Here is a 26,882-nt window from a genome sequence, read left to right as displayed (position 1 = left end):
ATGATCTACTTTGCCTTGTGTTTGATTTGTGTTCGTGTGTAAAGAGTTGTTACATGTGAGTGAAGTAATATCTAACCAAAAAGCAATAGTTTTGCTATATCTGCGTGGCATATGGCTGTACAGAAGAAGGATCGCATGTACATGTATACTTGCCATGTTATTGCAGAAATGTAATGAATTCCCATCCTATCCGGAACTCAGCCTTATATTATTCTCACGTGCAAGAGGATGAGTGACGTCACTACGTTAAGAGTGAATATATGTGACAGCGTAGATTGGGGGAAATAGAACATACCAACTAAGACTTATTTGGAAACAAGAGTTTGGAGCCCTCATATCTTCATGAAATGTGTTGATAGTGCAAATAAATTATACATTTGCATAATCTATGCTTGGTCATGTACACCATTAACTGACTTATACAGGTCACAATGTTGACAGCTCAATACTTTACTAATTGCCACTTGAAATAATTATCTGCCACCAAAATAATAAGACCTTGGCACGTCTAGGTCAAAAGATACAAAAAAGAAGGTAGTTCTGCTATAGTACCAATGTCATATACAGGAGGGCACAAAATTGAACTTGACCTTTGTGTTCCCAACATTTATACAAAATACCAAATATCATCATAATCCATCCAGAGGTTCTTGGGTTATGCTGACTATAAAAATCCGGAAACACAAACAGGCAGACAGACAGACACTCCCAAAACAATGTCAATGGGGTTAAAATATACCGTTTTGTGGTCGGTTAGCGTTTCTATCCGCGACCCCCGGGAGTCCATGACGCGAGTACTTAAAGGAGGGCCTGCAGGGGGGGGGGGGGGGGGGGTCCCGACAACGCTCTACGATAAATTCGGAGGGCCGGCTACGTAATACGCTAAATTCAGAAAGCCTCCCTACGCTCTACGCTAAATTCAGAAAGCCCCCCTACGCTCTACGCTAAATTATGGAGTGGTCGGGAATGCTCTACGTGAAAATAAAACGGCCGATTACGCTCTACGTAAAAGGGGCATGCAGGCCCTCTTAAAGAAGTACGGCTAGATTCGTGAATGCCTCTTAGAAAGTCTCATGTGAGAGGCAGCCAAGTGAAAAGTATGCTGCGTGGTATAGTATTGCGTCGACTTTGAGTCTGTATGACTTGGATTGTGAAGGTTTTCCAAAGCGTGAATAAATCCGCTTCATGACGTAACTGTGTTTTGGCAGTTATTTGACCTCCGCTGAGGGGCATTTCAAAGAGGGCGTCAAAACGCGATACGCCGACAGAATTTTTTGGATTTAAAAAAAAATTATTTGTAGGTTGTACCCTAAACTCAAAAACATTCGTTTTAACTATAATTTTTACCAGTCAGAAGCTAGTCACCTTGTGGCCCTAACTATAGAAATCTCCATAGGCCCCCAAATCTCCTTTTCACAGTTGAGTGAATTGGAATTCAACAATGAAGACCGGTCTAAACTGGAACAGTCCTACCTGACCGAAAATTCTACTCTACTCTACTCTACTCTACTCTACTCTACTCTACTCTACTCTACTCTACTCTACTCTACTCTACTCTACTCTACTCTACTCTAGGCCGAAAACTGTGTTTTGCTACCATGAGTTGACACTAAGGTAATCAGGTATGTAAACTTTGACCTTTCACCGGCGGAAGCAGTGTTGCGCGATTTGTTACGCGCCGATTTGAGGCACAAGACATGGTCGCGTAAAAACTCAATAGATCTCGCACGAAAGGCCAAATCATGCATATAAATGTGTCCCCGTAATGTCAAGAAGCTGTCCAAGCTCCTGCGATACACTTGGAGATCCAAATATGATTTTCGAACGAGACTTGCACACTCAAAGTTGGCCCCAAATGAGCCTTCTTGTGTTAAATTCTGTCGTAGATTTCGCACTGCATGGGGGTTTCCGTGCTACCGTTTCAGCATTATCAGGCGTAATTTACTTCCGGGTCGTAGCAGAAGGGCTTGCGGCCGAACGCGGAAGTGTGGTCAATCTTCACGTTCTATCCAAAGATATTGTAAAGTTCGAATAGTTGAAGCCGCCACCCCCCGGGCGGAGAGTGGTACGACCCAAGAGAGAGAGATTCTTTGTTCTATGTTGTGTTCCTGATTATAGACCTTCTTCCCGTCACATTCGTCTCCTATCGTCTTTGACTACCATGATTGGAGTCTTACACTGATGGCAGCGGTGTTCGAACCTTCTCCGTCGATGCACCACTAGTCTTACTCGTCCCTGCCGGAAAAATCGCTTCCCGCAGCTCCGTCTGGCCGATGCCCCCCTCCCCCCCGGACCACGTGTGTTCTGTTCTGAAACCTGTACGCGTCCCAACAGAAGGTAGGCTACTGCCACATTCCCGTTCGCCCGTAGCTTGGGTTATCTCGTCGTATGACATCGACTAACAATCCGGGGGAATTTGTCATTGACTCTGAAGTTTCGTTTCCTCATTATAACCCGATGACATCGACAAACTCACGTGCACCTCTAGTGACTTCGCCTACTCAGGCGGGTCTCACACAGCGGTTCCCCGGACCAGCTTTAACCGCTCCTACGCCTTCAGGTGCTACAGTCCAGCAACCAACACAACCTAGTACATCATTAGAATTAGGTGCCACATTCCAACAACCACCACCACCACCTGATATGTCTTCAGATGCTACATACCTACTACCACCACCTAGTACATCTCCAAGTGCCACATTCCAACAACCACCACCACCCGGTACTTCGGCAGGTGCTACCTACCAACCACCACCACCCGGTACTTCGGCAGGTGCTACATACCAACCACCACCACCCGGTACTTCGGCAGGTGCTACATACCAACCACCACCACCCGGTACTTCGGCAGGTGCTACCTACCAACCACCACCACCCGGTACTTCGGCAGGTGCTACATACCAACCACCACGACCCGGTACTTCGGTAGGTGCTACATACCAACTATCACCACCCGGTACAGCTCCAGGTGCCACATTCAAACAACCACCACCACCTGGTACGTCCGCAGGTGCTACATACCAACTACCACCACCCGGTATGTCGTCAGGTGCTACATGGAAACAACCACCACCACCACCCGGTACGTCCGCAGGTGCTACATACCAACTATCACCACCCGGTACAGCTCCAGGTGCCACATTCAAACAACCACCACCACCCGGTACGTCCGCAGGTGCTACATACCAACTACCACCACCCGGTATGTCGTCAGGTGCTACATGGAAACAACCGCCACCACCCGCACCACAGACAGGTTCCGGGCCGGTTCCAGCTACCCCACTACACCTCAAAACGCACCTACCAGCGCACTTCCTTGGCAAGGGGGAGGAAGACTTCCATGTCTGGCTTGGTAAATTTGAGGTTTACGCAGACGCCCATCAGTACACCCCTGACGTACGAGCACGTATCCTCCCCACCTTCCTGGATGGACCTGCATTAACATACTTCCAGAGCCTCCAACAGGACGTCCGCCGTGATTACACCAACCTCCTCGGGATGCTGTCACATGCCTTTTCTCAAGACAGGTTTACCTTCAGTTTCCAACAATCCCTAGCGCAACGGAAACGCCAACCTGGTGAGTCATTCATCGTATTCGCAGCAGAACTAGAAGAACTGGTCCGGCGTGCATACGCTACAACGCATCAAAACGCGTCAAAACGCTACAACGAGCCTGCCATCAAGGGGGTTGCCCTCCAATACTTTACACAAGGCATTGATGCTGCCACGCGCCTCCGAGTGATGGAGCGAAACCCTGCCACCATCGAAGAGGCTGCAGAGATTGCCACCCTCTACGAGCAAGCAGTGGCCGCCTCTGCCCCGCGGGAAACTCGAGAGCAACCGGTGAATGCCGTCCAGCGAGACGATTTGCACACAGCCGTGGCCACCCTGACCGAGCAGGTCTCTATCCTCACCAACCTGTTCCGAAGCCAGCAGCTGTCCCCAGGACCCAGGCCCTACGACGAAGCCCGCTCCGGTTCAACCTCACCTTTCCACCAACCGCCTGCCGATCGTTCCCGCTCACCGTACCGTAACGGTTCCTTCGCCAACAGCCATTCACGTTCACCATACCGCGGAACTACAGACACTCGTGCCCGTTCCCCATCTCACCCATCGGACAATGTCCGCCCCAACTCCCCGTACCGTCACTCCACTGGCTCGCGGTCTCGCTCTCCATACCACCAGTCGTCTTCAGACCGCCCCAACTCCCCGTACCGTCACTCCACTGACTCGCGGTCTCGCTCTCCATACCACCAGTCGTCTTCAGACCGCCCCAACTCCCCGTACCGTCACTCCACTGACTCGCGGTCTCGCTCTCCATACCGCCAGCCGTCTTCAGACCGCAACCACTCCCGCTCACCTTCCAGATCAGTCCGTTTTGCTGACCAGGGAAACGGCCTTCCTCTGATGCCGCGGGCCGGGCGTCAGTAGACCAACCGCAGGCCCCCTCACAGCACCCCTCCCACCGATTCCCGCCCACATCCCACATTTCCGCCATCTTGGAGGGGTCAGCCACGAACACACTTATTGACACAGGATCAGCCATTTCCCTCATTAGCGAACAACTGTATAACTCCATCCCCCATCTGCGGTGTCGTCCCCTGATGAAGCAATTTACTCCGGCGCGGTCAGTTACCGGTCAAGTGTTGGACACTATTGGAGTTATTGACCTACACATCCACCTGGGCGACCGTGAAGCAACTCATCCCGTCCATGTCGTCCGTGATGCAGATCAACCTGCCCTCCTCGGTTGGGACTTCTGCGTTTCCCAACAGGCCATCCTTGATGCTGGCAGGGGTACACTGACTATCGGAGGACAACACCTACCACTCCTAACGTCATCTCAGCTGCTTCCCACAGTTTGCCATGCCGCTGTATGTCGCACCACCTTAGTGCCCCCGCATTCCGTCATGGCGATACCGGTCCGCCTTACACCCGGAATGGCGACACGCCCCATCCCTAATGACTACGCTGGTTTATTGGAACCACGCCCCTACACCGACAAAGGGTTCGCCATTGCCAGAACTGTCGCCACAGTCAACAACTCTGAAACGGTTTGTGAGGTGACCAACACATCAGATGAACCTGTCACGCTGAAAGCAGCCATGCCACTGGGATCCTTCCTGCCATTAGACGATGATGACATCGCCGAACAAGATCCTTTGGCCAGCACCACTCCTCCCAGTGTCGACACCACCCACCTTTCCCCGGATGAGGCGTGCCAACTCTCTGACCTCCTCCAGCGTTATTCTGACGTTTTCAGTCGTCATCCAGGGGACAGAGGTCGCACGTCCCTCACTCAACACCGCATACTTACCCATGATGACCGGCCAATTAAACAACGACCACACAGAATGCCCATCCACCGCCAGGCCGAGGTACAACGCCAAGTCGCAGAGATGCTGGATGCGGGTGTGGTCGAGCCCAGTCAAAGCCCATGGGCCGCACCCGTAGTCCTGGTCCGAAAGAAAAATGGCACCCATCGATTCTGTGTCGACTACCGAAAATTGAACCACGCAACAGTCAAGGATGCTCATCCCCTTCCCCGGACGGACGACACCATCGATGCCCTGTCGGGCTCAGCATACTTCACAACATTGGACATGACGGCCGGTTACTGGCAGGTCCCCGTCCATCCGGACGATCGTGAGAAGACGGCCTTCACCACCGGCCGTGGCCTGTACCAATTCACAGTCATGGCGTTCGGCCTCACGAACGCGCCATCGACATTTCAGCGGTTAATGGAACTCCTCCTGGCGGGATTAGACTGGAGGTCATGTCTAGCCTACCTTGATGACATTATCCTCTTCTCACGCACCTTCGAGGATCATCTCACGGTCCTGGAGGAAGTTCTTTCCCGATTCCGCTCAGCCAACTTGAAACTCAACGCCGAGAAGTGCAAGTTTGCGCAGCCAAAAGTCCACTTCCTTGGCCACGTGGTTTCCCGACATGGCGTCCAACCCGATCCAACCAACACGGACAAAGTCCGCAATTGGCCTACCCCTACCTCAATCGCTCACGTAAGATCCTTCTTAGGGCTGGCGTCCTACTATCGGAAATTCGTACGCCACTTCGCCAAGATTGCCGAGCCTCTGCACGTCCTGACAAGAAAGGGCTCATCCTTTTCCTGGTCTTCAGATTGTCAGGCAGCCTTCGAGACCCTACGGGAAGCGTTGACGTCTCCACCGATCTTGGCATACCCAGATTTCAGCCGACCATTTACGCTACACACTGATGCGTCGGATTCCGCAGTTGGAGCAGTGCTATCCCAGACCACCGACCGTGGCGAACAAGTGGTCGCATACGCCAGTTGTACGCTCACTGCACAAGGGAGACGATGGGCTACGTTCGACCGAGAGATGTGGGCCGTCGTGTGGAGCATCCGTCACTTCCGCACCTACCTCGCGGGACGGCGCTTTACTGTCATGACTGACCACAAGCCCTTACTCGGGTGGTCCAACAAGCTCACTACGCACGATCCAACAGGACGGCGTTCTAGATGGGCTGTGGAACTGTCTACATACGAGTTCGACCTTACCTACCGTGCGGGAAAAGCCAACAGCAACGCCGATGCTCTCTCGCGCCTGCCCGCGTCAGTGGCTACTGTCGACCAACCACCGACCCTACCCCAAGATCCTTCGGCTGAACAGCCAACAGTGCCACTTGACAACCCTCCTGATGGTCAACTGCCGCCCCTGCCAACGGATCCCCCAGATGAACACTTGTTACCCCGTGCCGATGCTCTATCGCGCCTGCCAGCGTCAGTGGCCGCTGTCGACCAACCACCGACCCTACCCCACGATCCTTCGGCCGAACAGCCAACAGTGCCACTTGACGATCCGCCTGATGGTCAACTGCCGCCCCCGCCGACGGATTCCCCCGACGGACACTCGTTACCTCATAAGGTACAACAGGCACAAGAGGCGGATCAGGATATTTCAGAAATCATACAATGGAAGAGACAACGCCAGGGCAGGCCCCCATGGCACACCATCAGTCGACGAGGCCGATCTCTGAAAGCCTTGTGGGACCAGTACCATTCGCTCGTGGTCAAACGCGGTGTCCTGTACCGACGGTGGAAACCCAACGCAAATTGCCACGTGATCTATCAACGGGTGGCACCTGCAAGCCTAAGGCCCGCCATTCTGCAGGAACTACACAATGGCTCTTGCTCGGGACACTTGGGAATCACAAAAACACTGAGAAGGGTATATATCCGCTTCTACTGGCCGGGCATGAACCAAGATGTCAAGAGGTGGTGTCGCGCCTGCCAACATTGTGCCACAAGGACAGCACCGACACCCTCAGCTCGAGCACCTCTGAAACCCATTCGGGCCGATGGCCCGTTCAAGAAGGTGGCCATGGACTTGACCGAACTTCCGAAATCAAAAAAGGGAAATCGGTACTGCCTAGTGTTACAGGACTTCTTCACTAAATATGCTAACGCCTATGCTATTCCGCGCCAAGATGCCCCTACAGTGGCTCAAGTCCTCTTTACCCACTACATCAGAGAACATGGTGTCCCGTCCTCTCTGCACTCCGACCAAGGTCGTCAGTTCGAGGCAGATTTAATGAAAGAACTGTACGCTACACTGGGTATCGCCAAAAGCCGCACAACGCCCTACCATCCCCAAGGGGATGGACTAGTGGAGCGCTTCAATCGAACGTTGAAAGCAATGCTCTCGAAGTATGTATCGCCTATGGGCGACGACTGGGACGACCATCTCTCTCATGTTCTACTGGCATATAACACATCTGTGCACGCCTCCACCGGCTACACGCCCTTCCTCCTCGCCCATGGAAGGGAGGCAAATCTTCCCGCTGATGTGATATTTGGCACGACCCCACCGGGAGCGCCGCCCACAACCACGGCAAGGTCGTACGTCAAAACTCTGACAAGCAGTCTTCGCACAGCCTTCGCGCACGCAAGACAAAACATGCAACGAGCAAGCAGTCGCCAGAAAGCTGCATACGACTCCACTACGTCCCACAGGCCATACAAGACAGGCGACAAGGTGTGGGTCAACGATCCTACGGCGCTACGCCGAAAACTCAAACCCCGTTGGAAAGGTCCATTTGTAGTCATGGAACGACTACACTCCGATGGAGAACCGGGGGTTACATACAGGATCAAGGACGCTCGAAGCAACCGCAGGAAAATAGTGCATTATAACAGACTGAAGCCTTGCTACACACTGCCAACCGTGGCGCAGCATCGGGATCGTCAGCCGGTGCCCACCGGCGACGCGCCGACGTCACAACTGGCGTGCGACAGTTTTGAGGACCAAGCTCCTCAACAGGCGACTTCTGTAGGAGACACTAATCAGCACACCACACGGCATGGCCGCCGAGTGACCAGACCATCAAGGTTCGCTGACTGTGTTATGGACTAAAGTGCCGCCGCTTAACCTGGACTATGTCTATATTCTCGTCGACCAGATGCTAGGACTTACAACACTGAGACTTGAGTTCACGAAGCAACCTGTGTTAGATACCAGAACATTCCATGTCAAATTCTATACCTGCTAGAATACAGTTAGAACTGTTTGTCACGGAATTATGTTGTCCACGCATAGTAGTCATGCCAAAGAAAAAGAAGTCGTTAGCTGTTATTAACGTTGGTTATGTTTAAAACAAAGATACAGGATGTTAAAGAAAGAGAAGTTGTTAGCTGTTATTAATGTTGGGTATGTTTAAAACAAAGATACAGGATGTTAAAGATACACATAACTTGTTTGAAATTCAGGAGAATTTCATTTTAGATAGGGGGGAAGAGTGTAAAGTTCGAATAGTTGAAGCCGCCACCCCCCGGGCGGAGAGTGGTACGACCCAAGAGAGAGAGATTCTTTGTTCTATGTTGTGTTCCTGATTATAGACCTTCTTCCCGTCACATTCGTCTCCTATCGTCTTTGACTACCATGATTGGAGTCTTACAATATGTTAGAATACTTTTCTTATTTTAGAATTTGTCATGCAGTGCAAATTAACCGGCTCCTTACTGATCCTTACTGGGCGCCCAGTACGGAACAGACGACACCTACCGGGCATACGTCACCAAAAGTGTCTGTGCTCGCTGCGGTAAGCTTGTATATGCTCAGAAGCAGTTGAGACATACTAAGAGGGCTGAGTTCCGGGAAAAGTTGGAGAAGCCCAAAGAAGACGGTGGCTTCGGCACTCTGGAGGCAACCTTCATGAAAGCAGACCCAATTCTAAAATGAAAGAATTTTCCGTTTGACGTCCGTGCCTGATATAGGTGTACACACGCCCTTGAGAAAGCAAGGTTGAAATTGGATCTATGGAATGACCCAATTCTAAAATTACAACTTTTACGTTTGGCGCCCGTGTATATATGGGTGTACACACGACCTTGAGAAGCCAAGGTTGACATTGGGTCAATGGAATGACCCAATTCTAAAATCAAAACTTTTCCGTCCTACGTCCGTACCTATATGGGTGTACACACTACATTGAGAAGCCAAAGTTGAAATTGGGTCAATGGAATGACCCAATTCTAAAAAAGGAAAACTTTTCCGTTTGACGTCCGTGCCTATATGGATGTACACACACCCTTGAAAAGGCAAGGTTGACATTGGGTCAATGGAATGACCCAATTCTATAATGAAAACTTTTCCGTTTGACGTCCGTGCCTATGTTGGTGTACACACGCCCTTGACAAGCAAAGGTTGATATTGGGTCAATGGAATGACCCAATTCTAAAATGAAAACTTTTCCATTTGACGCCCGTGCCTATATGGGTGTACACACGCCCTTGAGAAGACAAGGTTGACGTTGGGTCAATGGAATGACCCAATTCTATAATGAAAACTTTTCCGTCCTACGTCCGTGCCTATGTTGGTGTACACACGCCCTTGAGAGGGCAAGGTTGAAATTGGGTCAATGGAATGACCCAATTAAAATGAAGTACTTCTCCGTTTGACGTCCGTGTCTATATGGGTGTACACACGCCCTTGACAAGCCAAGGTTGACATTGGGTCAATGGAATGACCCAATTCTAAAATAAAAACTTTTCCGTCCTACGTCCGTGCCTATATGGGTGTACACACGCCCTTGAGAAGACAAGGTTGACATTGGGTCAATGGAATGACCCAATTCTATAATGAAAACTTTTCCGTCCTACGTCCGTGCCTATATGGGTGTACACACGCCCTTGAGAAGACAAGGTTGACATTGGGTCAATGGAATGACCCAATAATAACATGAAGTACTTTTCCGTTTGACGTCCGTGTCTATATGGGTGTACACACGCCCCTGAGAAGCCAAGGTTGAAATTGGGTCAATGGAATGACCCAATTCTATAAAATAAACTTTTCAGTTCGACGTCCGTGCCTGTATGGGTGTACACACGGCCTTGAAAAGGCAAGGTTGACATTGGGTCAATTGGATGACCCAATATTCTATACTGAAAACTTTTTCCGTTCGACGTCCGTGCCTATATGAGTGTACACACGCCCTTGAAAAGGCAAGGTTGAAATTGGGTCAATGGAATGACCCAAAATTCTATAATGAAAACTTTCCGTCCTACGTCCGTGCCTATGTTGGTGTACACACGCCCTTGAGAGGGCAAGGTTGAAATTGGGTCAATGGAATGACCCAATTCTATAATGAAAACTTTTCCATTTGACGCCCGTGCCTATATGGGTGTACAAACGACATTGAGAAGCCAAAGTTGACATTGGGTCTATGGAATTACCCAATTCTATAATCAAAGACTTTTCTGTCCTACGCCGTGCCTATGTTGGTGTACACACGCCCTTGAGAACCCAAGGTTGACATTGGGTCAATGGAATGACCCATTCTATGATCAAAGACTTTTCTGTCCTACGCCGTGCCTATGCTGGTGTACACACGCCCTTGAGAAGGCAAGGTTGAAATTGAGTCAATGGAATGACCCAACTCTAAAACTTAAACTTTTCCGTCCTACGTCCGTGCCTATATGAGTGTACACACGCCCTTGAGAAGGCGAGGTTGACATTGGGTCAATGGAATGACCCAATTCTAAAATGAAAATTTTTCCGTTTCACGACCGTACCTATATGGGTGTACACACGCCCTTGAGAAGCCAAGGTTGACATTGGGTCAATGGAATGACCCAATTCTAAAATGAAAACTTTTCCGTTTGACGTCCGTGCCTATGTTGGTGTACACACGCCCTTGAGAGGGCAAGGTTGACATTGGGTCAATAGAATGACCCAATTCTAAAATGAAAACATTCCGTTTGACGTCCGTACCTATATGGGTGTACACACTACATTGAGAAGCCAAAGTTGAAATTGGGTCAATGGAATGACCCGTTTCTAAAATCAAAAACTTTTCTGTCCTACGCCGTGCTTATGTTGGTGTACACACGCCCTTGAGAAGCCAAGTTTGAAATTGGATCAATGGAATGACCCAATTCTAAAATGAAGTACTTCTCCGTTTGACGTCCGTGTCTATATGGGTATACACACGCCCTTGACAAGCCAAGGTTGAAATTGGGTCAATGGAATGACCCAATGCTAAAATGAAAACAGTTTCCGATTGACGTCCGTGCCTATATGGGTGTACACACGCCCTTGAGAAGACAAGGTTGAAATTGGGTCAATGGAATGACCCAAAATTCTATAATGAAAACTTTTCCGTCCTACGTCCGTGCCTATGTTGGTGTACACACGCCCTTGAGAGGGCAAGGTTGAAATTGGGTCAATGAAATGACCCAATTCTAAAATGAAAACATTCCGTTTGACGTCCGTACCTATATGGGTGTACACACAACATTGAGAAGTCAAAGTTGAAATTGGGTCTATGGAATTACCCAATTCTATAATCAAAGACTTTTCTGTCCTACGCCGTGCCTATGTTGGTGTACACACGCCCTTGAGAAGCTAATGTTGACATTGGGTCAATGGAATGACCCAATTCTATAATCAAAGACTTTTCCGTCCTACGTCCGTGCCTATGTTGGTGTACACACGGCCTTGAGAATGCAAGGTTGAAATTGAGTCAATGGAATGACCCAACTCTAAAACTTAAACTTTTCTGTCCTACGTCCGTGCCTATATGAGTGTACACACGCCCTTGAGAAGCCAAGGTTGACATTGGGTCAATGGAATGACATAAAAGAATTGTCCGTCCTAAGAAGTGGGTGTATAACCAACGAGGCATATGATAAAATAAGTCAATCTTCCCCCACGACCTCTGCTTGGAAAGTAGGTTATATGGGTATAAATTACACAAAAGCCACTAAGAGTGCAAAAAACATTCCGTCCTTATAGTGTACGACCGTAAGTTCCTAACAATGAAAACTCACACGTATGGAATAGAACTTACAAACTTTTCCAAACAAGAGTTTCCCGTCTTTAGTTAGCGGATAGAACCCGCTTAATAATGCAATTCTAAACGTTCTTAAGAAACGCTCTTAGCTATGATTTTCAGGGTATAAGAGCTGAAAACAGTGTAAACTAGAAAGTGTGTTAGGACATTATATACAATGCCCTCGTTCTATTGACGCAATGTCAACCTTGCCTTCTTAAACCCCCGTCACAAATCAAGAATTCAGCTCGGCTGACGTGTCGGCGAGCTCCAAATGGGTATTTTCGGCCGAAGGACGGCCGACGTTCTGTCGATTATGCGGGCTTCGGTCAATTTTTAGAAATCAAATTGATCCAAATATGCTCGGGCGATTTTGAAATTCGGCGAGCTTTGGGCGATTTACGAATTCGGCCGACGCTCGCATGAATATTGACGCCGGCTTAAGGGCGTGTGTACACCCATATAGGCACGGGCGTCAAAGTAAAAGTTTTCATTTTAGAATTGGGTCATTCCATTGACCCAATTTCAACCTTGGCTTCTCAGGGCCGTGTGTACTCCCATATATGCACGGACGTCAAACGGAAAAGTTTTCATTTTAGAATTGGGTCATTCCATTGACCCAATTTCAACCTTGGCTTCTCAGGGCCGTGTGTACTCCCATATAGACACGGACGTCAAACGGAAAAGTCTTTGATTATAGAATTGGGTCATTCCATCGACCCAATGTCAACCTTGGCTTCTCAAGGGCATCTGTACTCCAATATAGGCACGGACGTCAAACAGAAAAGTACTTTATTTTAGAATTGGGTCTTTCCATTGACCCAATTTCAACCTTGGCTTCTCAAGGGCGTGTGTACACCCATATAGGCACGGACGTAGGACGGAAAAGTCTTTGATTATAGAATTGGGTCATTCCATTGACCCAATGTCAACCTTAGCTTCTCAAGGGCGTGTGTTCACCCATATAGGCACGAGCGTCAAACGTAAAAGTTTTCATTTTAGAATTGGGTCATTCCATCGACCCAATATCAACCTCGCCTTCTCAAGGGCGTGTATACACCCATATAGGCACGGACGTAGGGCGGAAAGTTTTCCTTTTAGAATTGGGTCATTTCATTGACCCAATTTTCAACCTTGCTTTGTCAAGGGCGTGTGTACACCCATATAGGTACGGACGTCAAACAGAATAGTTTTCCTTTTAGAATTGGGTCATTCCATTGACCCAATTTCAACCTTGGCTTCTCAAGGTCATTTGTACACCCATATAGGCACGGACGTCAAACGGAAAAGTTTTCATTTTAGAATTGGGTCATTCCATTGACCCAATGTCAACCTCGCCTTCTCAAGGGCGTGTGTAACGTTACACCCATGTAGGCACGGACGTAGGACGAAAAAGTTTTCCTTTTAGAATTGGGTCATTTCATTGACCCAATTTCAACCTTGCTTTCTCAAGGTCGTGTGTACAACAATTTAGGCACGGACGAAGGACGGAAAGTTTTCCTTTTAGAATTGTGTCATTAAATATTCCATTGACCCAATATTAACCTAGCCTGTTCAAGGGCGTGTGTACACCCATATAGGCACGGACGTAGGGCGGAAAGTTTTCCTTTTAGAATTGGGTCATTTCATTGACCCAATTTCAACCTTGCTTTCTCAAGGGCGTGTGTATACCCATATAGGCACAGGTGTCAAACGAAAAGTTTTCATTTTAGAATTGGGTCATACCCAATTTTAACCTTGCCTTCTGAAGGGCGTGTGTACACCCATATAGGCACAGACGTGAAACGGAAAAGTATTTTAAGTATGTTATAGAACACTTACGAAGTTTTGCTAAAGAACAGTATCAAGCCTGTATTTAGTTGGCGGGTATAACCCGTTTGATAATGCAATCTTAACGTTGTCCATGGAACGATTTTCAGTTATAATTCGGAGGGTATAAAAGCCAAAAATTTTAACAGTATAAGTAGAAAGTGTGCCAGAACATTATATACAATGCCATCGTTAACGTTACTTTAAAACGTGTACTACAGTGGGCCGCCTCCTTGCGCGCTTCCCGCCCGAACACAGTCAACTGTCATCAGAATCAACACGAAACATTTCTTTTGCTTTGTCTTGCCAGTATTCTGCCGTCACGCTGAGTGTGACCCGGAAACAGTGGAGTGTCGCCCTCAAACCGCATGCCGCGAAACCCCCATATGGTGCGTTCTTGGTCCGGAGTGTAATACTTAAACCATAGGGAAAACCTTGGAAAATGTGTCATCTTTAACTCGAGAAATCTTGCTTCTTGGAGAAGTTTAGATACCCCGCTTTATTGCAGGGGCTTGAGGAACGTCTTGATATTACGAGGACACATTTATATGCATGATTTGGCCTTTCGTTCGAGGACTATTGAGTTTTTACGTGACCATGTCTTGTGCCTCAAATCGGCGCGTAACAGATTGAGCTTGCCGGCCATTTTGACCAGCGACAAAAGGATTTCTGCCGTAAATCTTAGACGATTTTCAAGGCATTTTAACACTCTGTCGACCCTAAAGTTATAGCAGAACACAGGTAAGACGTTTGTGAAGTACCTATTCACTGATTAATGCTAGTACGACGGTAAGATTAGAACACGAGGAAATTTTGTGTGTGTTAAAAAATTATCCTTGGGCGGTTTTGATGTACTGCGGGAGGGGTGGTAATAACGAGTTGGCGTTATGTTTAACTTTCTGAATTTGGATCCGTAACTTCAGTTTCAACATCTTCTTCTTCTTTAGGTTGGTTAGCCAACATCAACTTGTTGTTGAATCTGCTACACTTGATGGGTAGTACTGGTGCTGGGAATGGTTTCTGTTGTCTGTACCACGGACATTATATAATGTCCTTGTCTGTACAAAGTAGTGGGGGGGGGGGTGTATAGTGTCTAGCTGTGTCTCAATATAGCTGTGTCTAGCTGAGTCTCAATATAAATGAGGCCTTTCAGAATTTAGCAAAAAATACCGGTTATGATACTGTAAAAGGATAATGTTCGCGAGGATGTAATTTTGCGGTAGTAAGAAAATGGTATATTTTAATTTCGCAGTATACTAGTATTCGCAGTGGTTTTACTAGTAGGTTAGTGAGTGGTCACCATGAACAACGTAAACATAAAACCACCGCGAAAATTTATCTTTTTACGGCATTAGTTCGGATACAAGGCACCAACCCACAGGGAAACGACCTACCGACAATAGATTTCGGCCATTTTATGCAAATTAGCGATTTTGCGACAGACCGGAAAATGGCGTCCGAACTGGCCCATTCCGACTTCCCGCCAAACTTTACCTCCAATTAGACAAAATTTCTTTTCAGACATGCGGTCTAAGTTATTTTGCATACAAAAACGTCAGAGCAAGGCGCCAGTTCTTGTCGGGGGAAGTTTGGTATAAGATTGACGGAGAAGAAAGTAACAGAAAGTAACGGTCGCTGTTTTTTGTATGCATGACATGTCCTAACTTTGAAATGATATAGAATAACTTCTCTTCGTGCTACCCTGTCAGAATTTATATCAACTTGTAGGGACATTTGTCATAAAGATGATGGCGAAAACTGCAGGGCCGTAGCATTTAGAGAAAGCTCAGCACACGTCCGCGAGTGGTAATACATTTAGATTTGAAGTTCTGATGTGACCTCGCGAGATCTCGCCCTGTTTTGCGAGTTTCGCGAGATCTCGTGTGATTTTGCGCCAAAAAGCCGAATGACGGCCCGGAGCTGCCGGCGAGCTTACTTTAAGATGGAAATTTCACATATATATTTGAATATATATTATTGTGAGCTGCCGCGAGCAAATGCGACATAGGCGCCATTGTTTATGTTTCCCTGTGCAACCTCCTTGGTTTGACATGATATGATATGGAACGTCACCTCGCGGGTATTATTGTTCTATTTTTCGATGAGAAGTTATGTTTTTCTTAAAATCTTATATGAATTGTTCCAGCTCTTAGAAATGGACGAGATAAGCATTGAGGTTGCTATGGAGGAGTTGTCAGCTGAACACCCTGGGAACGAGACAATCAGCCAAGAGAACCCGGCAACAGAAACAGCAAAGCGCCAGGACAAGGAAGAGGACGTTCCTGGCGAGGAAACTTGCGAGGTGAAATCCGACAAACTTTCCGTACGGGGTGGAACAGAGCAGACGGGCAGGCTGGCGGTGAAACGTACTGCGGACAAACGCTTCGCGTGTGCGGAGTGTGACTTTAGGGGCGCTTCAAAGGCTAGCCTGTTAATACACAACAGAAAACATACAGGTGAGAAACCCTACAAATGTGACCAGTGCGACTATTCTGCTGCACACAAAGGCAATTTAGACCGACACATGGCTAAACACACTGGAGATAAACCCTACATGTGTGGAGAGTGCGAATTCAGAACGGCCGACAGGTCTTACTTATTCGAACATATGAGAATACATACAGGTGAGAAACCCTTTAAATGTGACCAATGCGACTATTCTGCTGCAAAGAAAAACAATTTAGATCGACACATGGCTAAGCACACTGGAGACAGACCCTACATGTGTGGAGAGTGCGGATACAGGACAACTGACGAGGCTTTCCTAACTCAACATATGAGAAAACATACGGGAGAAAAACCCTACATGTGTGGGGAGTGCGGATTCAGAACGGCCGGCAGGTCTACCCTATCCGAACATATGAGAAAACATACCGGTGAGAAACCCTACAAATGTGACCAGTGCGACTATTCTTCTGTGCGAAAAAGTAATTTGAACAAACACATGGCTAAACACACCGGAGATAAGCCCTACCAGTGTGGAGAGTGCGGATTCAGAACGGCCGACAGTTCTTACCTATCCGTGCATATGAGAAAACATACAGGTGAGAAACCCTACAGATGTAACCAGTGTGACTATTCTTCTGCACACAAGAAGTCTTTAGACCAACACATGGCTAAACACACTGGTGAAAAACCCTACAAGTGTGGGGAGTGCGAATTCAGAACTGCCGTCAGGTCTTACTTATCCGAACATATGAGAAATCATACAGGAGACAACCCTTACATGTGTAAAGAGTGTGGATTAAGAACGGCCAACAGGTCTCGCCTAACCGAACATATGAGAAAACATACAGGTGAGAAACCATACAAATGTGACCAGTGCGACTATTCTGCTGCACGCAAGAGGTCTTTAGGCATACACATGGCTGTACACACTGGTGAAAAACCCTACAAGTGTGGAGAGTGTGGATTCAGAACGGCTGACCGGTCTCACCTAACCGACCATGTGAGAAAACATACAGGTGAGAAACCGTACAAATGTGACCAGTGCGACTATTCTGCTGCGCACAAGAGGTCTTTAGGCATACACATGGCTAAACACACTGGTGAAAAACCCTACAAGTGTAGAGAGTGTGGATTCACGACGGCTGACCGGTCTTACTTATCCCAACACATGAAAATACATGCAGGTGAGAAACCATTTAAATGTGACCAATGCGAATATTCTGCTACAAAGAAAAGGAATTTAGATCGACATCTCGATAAACACACTGGAGAAAAACCCTACATGTGTGGAGAGTGCGGATTCAGAACGACCAGAAAGTCTTACCTAACCGAACATATGAGAACACATACAGGTGAGAAACCCTATAAATGTGACCAGTGCGACTATTCTTCTGTGCGAAAAAGGGATTTGAACAAACATATGGCTAATCATACTGCAGAAAAACCCATCGAAACAGAACGCCCTACAGGTCTCTCCAACATTTCGTTGCAGTTGTTAGAAATGGACGAGACAATAGGCGAGATTCCTGTGGACGAGCTGCCAGCTGAACACCTTGTGTACGAGAAAAGTATCAGTGAGGAGCCAGCAACAGTCACAGGAAGGCAGCTGGACAAGGAAGATGACATTCCATGTGAGGAAACGTGCGAGGTAAAGCCTGGCCATCCTCCCGTACAGGATCGGACAGAGCAGACGGACGGGCTTGCGGGGAAACGCACTGTAGACAAACGCTTCGCGTGTGCGGAATGTGACTACAGGGCAGCTTTAAAGAAAGACTTGGTAATACACAACAGAAAACATACTGGAGAGAAACCCTATAAATGTGACCAGTGCGACTATTCTGCAGCAAGGAAAGGCCACTTAGACCGACATATGACTACGCACACCGGAGGAGAACGTTACATAGACAAACGCTTCGCGTGCACGGAATGTGACTACAGGGCAGCTGCAAACGCTGACTTGGTAATACACAATAGAAAACATACTGGAGAGAAACCCTATAAATGTGACCAGTGCGACTATTCTGCAGCAAGGAAGGGCCACTTAGACAGACATATGGCTACGCACACCGGAGAAAAACCATACATGTGTGGAGAGTGCGAGTTCAGGACAGCTGGCAGGTCTCAACTAACCACACATATGAGAAAGCATACAGATGAAAAACCCTACAAATGTGACCAGTGCGAATATTCTGCTGCACGGAAGAGTTCTTTAGATCAACACATGGCTACACACACTGGAGAAAAGCCATACATGTGTGGGGAGTGCGGATACCGAACAGCCGAAAGGTCTAACCTGTCAGGGCATATGAGAATACATACAGGTCAAAACCCCTACAAATGTGGCCAGTGCGACTATTCTTCTTCACATAAACAAAATCTAGACCGACATATGGCTAAACACACCGGAGAAAAACCCTACATGTGTGATGAGTGTGGCTACAGGACAGCCGACAAGTCTAACCTTTCCATACATATGAAAAAGCATACAGGCAAGAGACCCTACAAATGTGACCAGTGCGACTATTCTGCTGCAGTGAAGAGATATTTAGTCCGACACATGGCTACACACAGCGTAGAGAAGCCCTACAAGTGTGACCGATGCGAATATTCTGCTACAAAGAAGGCGTCTTTAGACATTCACATGGCGAAACATACTGGAGAAAAGCGCTACATGTGTGAAGAGTGCGGATTCAGGACGGCCAAGAGTTCCTCCCTTTCCGTACATATGAGAAAACATACAGGTGAAAAACCCTACATGTGCGGAGAGTGTGGATACAGGACAACCGACAAACCTCACCTCGCCATTCATATGAGAATACATACAGGTGAAAAGCCCTACAAATGTGACCAGTGTGACTATTCTGCTGCCCAGAAGTGCAATTTAGACCAACACATGGCCAAACACGCTGGAGAGACCTGCCAAGTGTAAGACGAACACATCGCTGAACACTCAGACACGATGAACCGTATCCTGATTGAATGTCGCTTATAGCGGCCGCCCGACGCCGGTTATCCCCCTGACGGACCATTACAGACCCGGACAGCAAATTTTGCGTTACACAGACTAGATGAACCCCATATGTGTGAAAGGATTGGGTAGTATGCTTTGAACATTGATTACCTAATAAATATCATACCATATGAGAAAACATACGACCTTTGCCATAAGAAAAATAACTGGTGATTAAGACACCATGGTCCCAAAGTAACGTTTAGCATTAGTCTAGGTAACTATCGCGATATGATCCAAGTCATTTGTTTGCAATAAGTAGGATGTCGCAGATCCACTGTACGCAACCAATGTATGTCATGTCACTTCATATCTTTTAGGAAATAAAAGACATTGATGCACAAGTTTCCCGTCTAAATCAAAATTTTAGTTCTACAATCACAGCACAGTGATGAAGCTCTCTCTTATAGTTTGCCTTCACTACAAATATGATAACGGCAAATAAACTGGTTTAAACTGTACAGGAAACTGTAATCGGCATGCGGTCGTGGCGACACAACCCTAGATCTAGGTAATCAGGTTTGGCAAGTGTGACCTTTGGGGAGCGCCAGATTTGGCCAGTGAAGCAGACTAATTACGCGACATTTTTAGCCTATCGAGGGGTGTAATTTCTCTCCAATCTGAGACGATTTTTCAACATTCCGCTGCTCTATATCAACTATAAACCGCTTTGATAGACGGGTAAGACATTTGTTCAAACGCTCGCTGTGGCTCGCTACTGTAGAAGCTACTTAATTTCAGGGGTGTAATCCGAGAAAAACATAGGTGGGCTATACGTGTGGGAGGGGGGCATATTGAGTGGCATGTTGTTCATAGGGCAGACATCTGCAGCGGGATGCAATGTGGACGAGGTTAAGCTCAGAACTCTAGATTTGTACACTGCTCAGAACGGATACATTTTAGCTCTCTTTTCTCTCCCATAGCATCTGAAAGCCATGGTCCATATATCGCCTAGCAGGTAACACAATACGCCCTACCTCAGTGTGGTATTGACCTACCCTGGCACTTGAGAACATGAGTCATATGTTAAAAATAGCAAATCAGCGCTTCCCGTCCAAACAAAAAAGCCAACCAAACCTGGAAGATCTCCAAAGGAGGCTGCCCATGAACTTGGGGACAACATGTATTAAATTTTTGACGGTGATAACGGATATATTCTAAAGCAGACATTTAAAGAAACTGATTACTCCTTGCGATAACCCAATGCCCTGTCCTATAGTAGAGGCAATGTAACAAGTGGATGCGATTGAAAATATCAACAAGTCGTTGTCAATCTTTCTACACTGTATATTCTCCCATAGTTTCCAGAAATGGACCTGTCAAGATACGGGGTTTCTGCTGAAGGACCGTCAACTAGACATCCTGGAAACGAGACCGCAAACGGAGAGGATCTTGCAGCAGAAACCGGAAGGCAGCAGGTCAAAGAACGAGAGAACATGCTACACGAGGAAACGAGCATCGCAATCTTTGAGGAGCCCGACAAGAAATCGTCATCCAACGAGCTTGCACAGGCCCATACAGAACAGATGGACTCACCTAGAGAAAAGTATGCTCTAAAAGCGCCCTTCATATGTGGAGAGTGCGGGTACAGGACGCCCAAAAGGTCCCACCTGACCCAACATATGAGAACACATACAGGGGAGAAACCCTTCAAGTGCGACCAGTGCGACTATGCTGCTGCAAAGAAAGGCAGTTTAGATCAACACAAGCTTAAACACACTGGCACAAAATCCTACAAGTGTGACATGTGTGGCTACATTGCCTCACAGAAAGCCAATTTAGACCGACACTTGGCTCAAAACGGTGAACACAATCCCTACATATGCGGGGAGTGCGGGTACAGGACGCCCAAATGGTCCCACCTGGCCCAGCATATGAGAACATATACTGGTGAGAGACCCTACAAATGTAACCAGTGCGACTATTCTGCTGCACAGAAAGGCAATCTAGAACAACACATGGCCATGCACACTGGAGAAAAACCCTACAGGTGTGGAGAGTGCGGATTTAGAACGGCTAGAAGATCTCATCTAAACGAACACATTAGAAAACATATAGGTTTGAAACCCTATAAATGTAACCAGTGCGACTATTCTGCTGCACAGAAAGGTACCTTAGACCGACACATGGCAAAACATACTGGCGACAAACCATATATGTGCGGGGAGTGCGGATACTCTATCTCGACATATGAGAAAACATACCGGTGAGAAACCCTGTAAGTGTGACCAGTGCGAATATTCTACCACACAGAAAACTTCTTTAGACCTACACATGGCAAAACACACTGGAGAAAAACCCTACATGTGCGGGGAATGCGGGTACAGGACCGCTAGCAGGTCTGACTATTACAGACATACGAGAATACATACAGGCGAGAAACCTTTTAAGTGTGACCAGTGCGAATATTCTGCTCTACGGAAAGCCGCCTTACACCAACACATCGCTAAACACAACGGACACAAACCATATATTTGTGGCGAGTGTGAATACAGGACTGCCCACAGGTCCAACCTATCCAGACATATGAGAAAACATGCAGGCGAGAAAACCTTCAAAGATGACTAATGTGACTTTTCTGGTTTTAGACCAAGCTCTAAGCCTGTCCGGTCCAAGCCGCTACCGGCTTGGTGAGGAGCGGAGCTTAGGTAGCAGACAGCTAAGAAGGCTGGTACTCAGGCTAGTCCTGTCCTCATGCATAGCCAAACATGTTTGCGACAAAACCTGCAAGTGTGAGAAGTAGCTTAGCACTTATCCTGAGAACGTATCAACTGTCCAGACATATTTATGTATTGGTTGGTTCAGCACGGAACATGTAGTTACATGCCAGGGTTGCCCAACTAGCGAGAGTCTATTCTAAGGGCCAAAGGGAATATGAAAGAACTCCCCTTCACATGAGCGAACGAAAAAAAATGAGACCAGTTTTATCCGTTTTTCTGCTCGGAAAATCAGTTTTGGATACAGGCTAGCTATATGCTAGTGAAAATAAACAGTTTTGTTTGAGGAAAACACAAGAAATGTAACAGAACGTGTATAGACATTTTTCATACTTCATTGTAGCCTGTGTTAATGACGTAGTCATCGGCTGTTCAGATGAATTGTTATAGTATTGATACACAACTCAATGTCCGTATATGTAACTGGTAAGTGATGTTGAAGTTTTGGTTTTAATATCTATTCTCTACTATTGGTAGCATTCTGTTCAAGTACTGGCCTTGTTTGATATAAGAAACTGCACATGAACACAGGATCCAGTGATCGAACATTCTGCGTCATTTATATAACTTAGAAGTTATAACAGGGTAAAGCGTGTTACTGAGGCTTTGAATAAAACAAACACACGCGCCCGCACATACACACACACACACACACACGCACACGCACACACACACACACACACACACACACACACACACACACACACACACACACACACGCACAGGTCTTACATGTTTTACCATTCCCATGGTGATTAACCCCAGAACAACACAATTTTGTACCATACGTATACATTTTCTGACCGAAGGTTTGGGAATAAAACAGGGCACTACAGTAACTGTTGATCACATCAACACAGCAGATAAAAACCGCTAAACGATGTGTATGCTACATTCGGTAATTTGTGGTTGCAGTTGGGTAATCAGGTATGTACCCTTTGACCTTTCACCGCTGGAAGCACAGACCGCCATTTTGACCAAATGCAAGAAGGTCATTCATCGAAAATCTTGACGGTTGTCTACATGACTGAACGCTTTCTGGACCCACCATTAATAACAGTACACAGGTAAGACGTTTATCAGTTATCTATGGGCAATGTTTGATGCTTAAACAACAGCAAGATAGATCCACAACAGTATTTTGATAGTGAATCGTACATCATGCCTATGGGGGAGGGGGGCTTGGCGTTACAAGGTCATGAACTTGACTCCATTACGCAGCTCAACCCGTGTGAAATGTAACTTTTGGTACATGACTAAGGAAACAGTGAAGCCTTTAAGAACTTCAAATATATGCACTAGTACGTTAGACGGGATCTCTTCGAAAGCAGTTTCATCGTATATTTACAAGTTGAAGAAAAGAAAATGTCAAATCGCTTTCGTACATTCGACTACGCATATCCTGTGTCAAAGGTGAAGCCCCCTGAGACGTAAACAAAACCCGTCTGGGTATTGTTATGCAACTGGAGACAATGTTGAGACGAGAATTGTTTTACAAGCCAGGCGTATTTACATTTGACATATATGCGTAGTCGAATCTATGAAAGTGCTTTATCAGTAGCTAATAAACTACTTCGGAATAGGCAGCTGATTGAATTGGAATGTTCCTACGTTTCAATTTAGCATTATTCTGTTTACCGTCTTCGAAGGGAAACATATTGGTTTCTGCTACGTTTCTTCTTCCGTTTCAAACAACTAAGGTGAATGACGCAAAAAATCGTTACTCAAAATTCAAAATTTTATCCAGTTGCTTGAGTAACTATGTTTGGCCGTATCTTACTAAATCGATGTCTAACCTTTATCAACGTATTAAGGTGAATGAACTTGACTAGACGGTCGTCACCATGGTTACTGGTAATGTGGCAGACACCCTGTAGTGTTCGATTACATGGTAATCTCTATGTTGCAAAGAGATGTTGCAAAGTAGCATGACAGAGTTGTAGGGGCCGGTTGTCACGATATATGCTATGGGGATGTCTTTGAGTGAAATAAAATGCAGAGGTTTGCTGGGCTAGTCCATGTAACGGTAAACATTATACCTTTGCTCGCAAATGTTACCTTTCTAGTTTATTGATAATAATAGTCTTTATTGCATATTCCTGCCCAGATGGGCTAAATGCATATATGACCACACATGGTCTATAGGAAGCATAATGCAAATCATGAATTGATAAGCAGCTACATTCTAACATTGAAAAACCAAAAGATAGACAAACTGAGAACTATTGCTAAACTAATGTTGATCACCTAGTAGTTTCTTCTCTCTTTTTGAAACATCTGGAAACATGACTATATATTTTGTCTATTATATGTTCGTTCTTACATTGTTGTTCTTAGAAATGGACGAAAGTGAGAGCGACGTTGATGTGGACGAGCTGTCGACGGAACCCCCTGGGAACGAGACAAATAACATCAGGGATCCGGCAGCAGACACGGGAAGGCAGCAGGGCAAGGATGAGGCATGGAATGAGACGAGCATGCTAAAATCTGTCACTCCTACCGAGCATGGTCCAACAGAGCAGGCGGACAGATTTACGGCAAAACTAAATGTCGACAAACGCTTCGTATGTACGGAGTGTGACTACAGGGCAGCTTCAAATGCTGACCTATCAGCTCATATGAGAACACATACAAGGGAGAAACCCTATAGATGTGGCCAGTGTACCTACTCGTCTGCATCTAGATACAATTTAAAGCGACATATGGCAAAGCATACTGGAGAAAAACCCCACATATGTGAAAAGTGCGGGTTCAGAACGGCCGACGGGATTCAATTATCCGTGCATATGAGAAAGCATACAGGTGTGAAACCGTACAAATGCAACCAGTGTGACTATTCTGCTGCACAAAAAAGATGTTTAGACCAACACCTGGCTAAACACACTGGAGACAGACCCTACATGTGTGGGGAGTGCGGGTACAGAACGGCCAACAGGTCTCACCTATACAGACATATGAAAAACCATACAGGTGAAAAACCCTACAAGTGTGACCATTGCGACTATTCTACATCACAGAAAGGCGCTTTAGACCAGCATAAGAATAAACACACCGGAGAGAAGCCCTACATGTGTGGAGAGTGCGCATACAGGTCGGCCAATAGGACCGGCCTTTCCGTACATATGAGAAAACATAAAGGTGTAAAACCGTACAAATGCGACCAGTGCGAATATTCTGCTGCAGAGAAAAACAGTTTCGATCTACACATGGCTAATAAACATACTGATGAGAAACCCTACATGTGTGGGGAGTGCGGATATAGAACGGCAGTCAGGTCCCATCTATCCCAACATAAGAGGAAACATACAGATGAAAAACCTTACAATTGTGATCAGTGCGACTTTTCTTCCAAGTGGAAGCTCAGTCTCCAAAATCACATGGTGAAACACACTGGAGAGAGACCCTACATGTGTGGAGAGTGCGGGTTCAGGGCGGCTTACAGATCTGGCCTAACCAAACATATGAGAACACACACAGGTGAAAAGCCCTACAGATGTGACCAGTGTGACTATTCTGCTGCACTTAAGGGCAGTTTAGACGGACACATGGCTAAACACAACGGTGAAAAGCCTACATGTGTGGAAAGTGTGGATACAGCCTAACTCGGCATATGAGAACTGAATACATATGATACAGGTGAGAAACTCTACAATAGTGACCAGTGCGACTATTTCACTGTAAGGAAATGCGATTTAGCCCGACACATGTATAAACGCATTGGTAAAAAACAACTAGAAATATGACCACTGCGACCAATATTTCTCAAAAGGAAACGCGCCTTAGTTCGTCACATAGCACAACACACTGGAGAAACGCCCTAAATGTAAATCCCATGGAAGTCCGAATATAGGAGATTCTTTACTCGTACCACTGAATTTACTGTATATGTATGCCACTGAAATTCCGTCCATTTCTGTAGTACAATTCTTAGATGTGTACTTGTAGCATTGTCTGTAGCCATTATTGCACGAGAACTGATGTGAATGATAAGGAACAAACCTTCTTGAAAATGCCAATCTGTTGCAAGTATATGCTGGCATTTTGCTCATCTCTCCGTACACATACTTGACATTGCTAAGTCATTTCTTGAGACTTTTGGGCTTAACATGTTGTTGCCTAGGCCTGTAGATATTTAAAAAAATTGTCCTTCCCGAGACTTCAGTCATTGTCACAAAGACTTACCCAAAGTTTCGACGTTACACTTCAATCTATTTTGAAGTAACTCCATGCATTTTGAACGTTTGGTCATTCCTCTGCTCTTCGGAGTATTGTTGTGCCTTTGCACTTTTGTCTGCATGATACTTTTGAATAAACCACGAATTACACAGGTGTGCATTGCCTTTGTGCTAGTCAAGCCATGTCAAATACTTTACGATACTGCAGGAGGATGTAATTAGTAACATGGCGGCGGTTGTACTGTGACATGTCTTCAACTTTGGTAATCAGGGTTTCCACCTTTGACCTTTAACCCTTGTACATTTCATGAAGGTAGCAGCACACAGTATAATCAGTGACGTAGCGGTAAGAAAATAGTGCGCGCTAAACCTTGAACCGTGTGTAAAAACGTTGACGTGAATGCCAGAGAGGGA

General features: G+C 46.5%; 2 protein-coding genes across 2 annotated transcripts; both read left to right on the top strand.

The window, feature by feature from the left end:
• The first annotated feature begins 14,751 nt into the window (after positions 1-14,751).
• LOC136442257 (zinc finger protein 721-like) lies at positions 14,752-19,920 on the top strand. The gene is made up of 2 exons (XM_066439024.1): positions 14,752-14,859; positions 16,265-19,920. Exon 2 carries the CDS (start codon positions 16,274-16,276, stop codon positions 19,493-19,495), a length of 3,222 nt encoding a protein of 1,073 aa, XP_066295121.1. The 5' UTR covers positions 14,752-14,859; positions 16,265-16,273; the 3' UTR covers positions 19,496-19,920.
• Positions 19,921-20,282: 362 nt separating this feature from the next.
• On the top strand, positions 20,283-26,622 carry LOC136442697 (zinc finger protein 845-like). The gene is made up of 3 exons (XM_066439641.1): positions 20,283-21,782; positions 21,931-22,118; positions 24,631-26,622. The coding sequence occupies exons 1-3, from the start codon at positions 20,887-20,889 to the stop codon at positions 25,893-25,895; spliced, it is 2,349 nt and encodes a 782-aa protein (XP_066295738.1). The 5' UTR covers positions 20,283-20,886; the 3' UTR covers positions 25,896-26,622.
• The last annotated feature ends 260 nt before the right edge of the window (positions 26,623-26,882 follow it).

The sequence above is a fragment of the Branchiostoma lanceolatum genome, chromosome 9 (assembly GCF_035083965.1).
Source record: "Branchiostoma lanceolatum isolate klBraLanc5 chromosome 9, klBraLanc5.hap2, whole genome shotgun sequence".
Taxonomy (NCBI): Eukaryota; Metazoa; Chordata; class Leptocardii; order Amphioxiformes; family Branchiostomatidae; genus Branchiostoma; species Branchiostoma lanceolatum.
The sequence above is the reverse complement of the archived record's forward strand: the minus strand, read 5'-3'. Positions and strand labels throughout refer to the sequence as shown.

Bases quoted from the DNA above. Each gene is read 5' to 3' on its own strand.
- LOC136442257 (XM_066439024.1), top strand. From the start codon at position 16,274: ATGGACGAGATAAGCATTGAGGTTGCTATGGAGGAGTTGTCAGCTGAA.
- LOC136442697 (XM_066439641.1), top strand. From the start codon at position 20,887: ATGGACCTGTCAAGATACGGGGTTTCTGCTGAAGGACCGTCAACTAGA. The intron at 21,783-21,930 runs GTGAGAAACCCT...TGACTATTACAG, and splicing joins ACATATGAGAAAACATACCG to ACATACGAGAATACATACAG. The intron at 22,119-24,630 runs GCGAGAAAACCT...TGTTGTTCTTAG, and splicing joins ACATATGAGAAAACATGCAG to AAATGGACGAAAGTGAGAGC.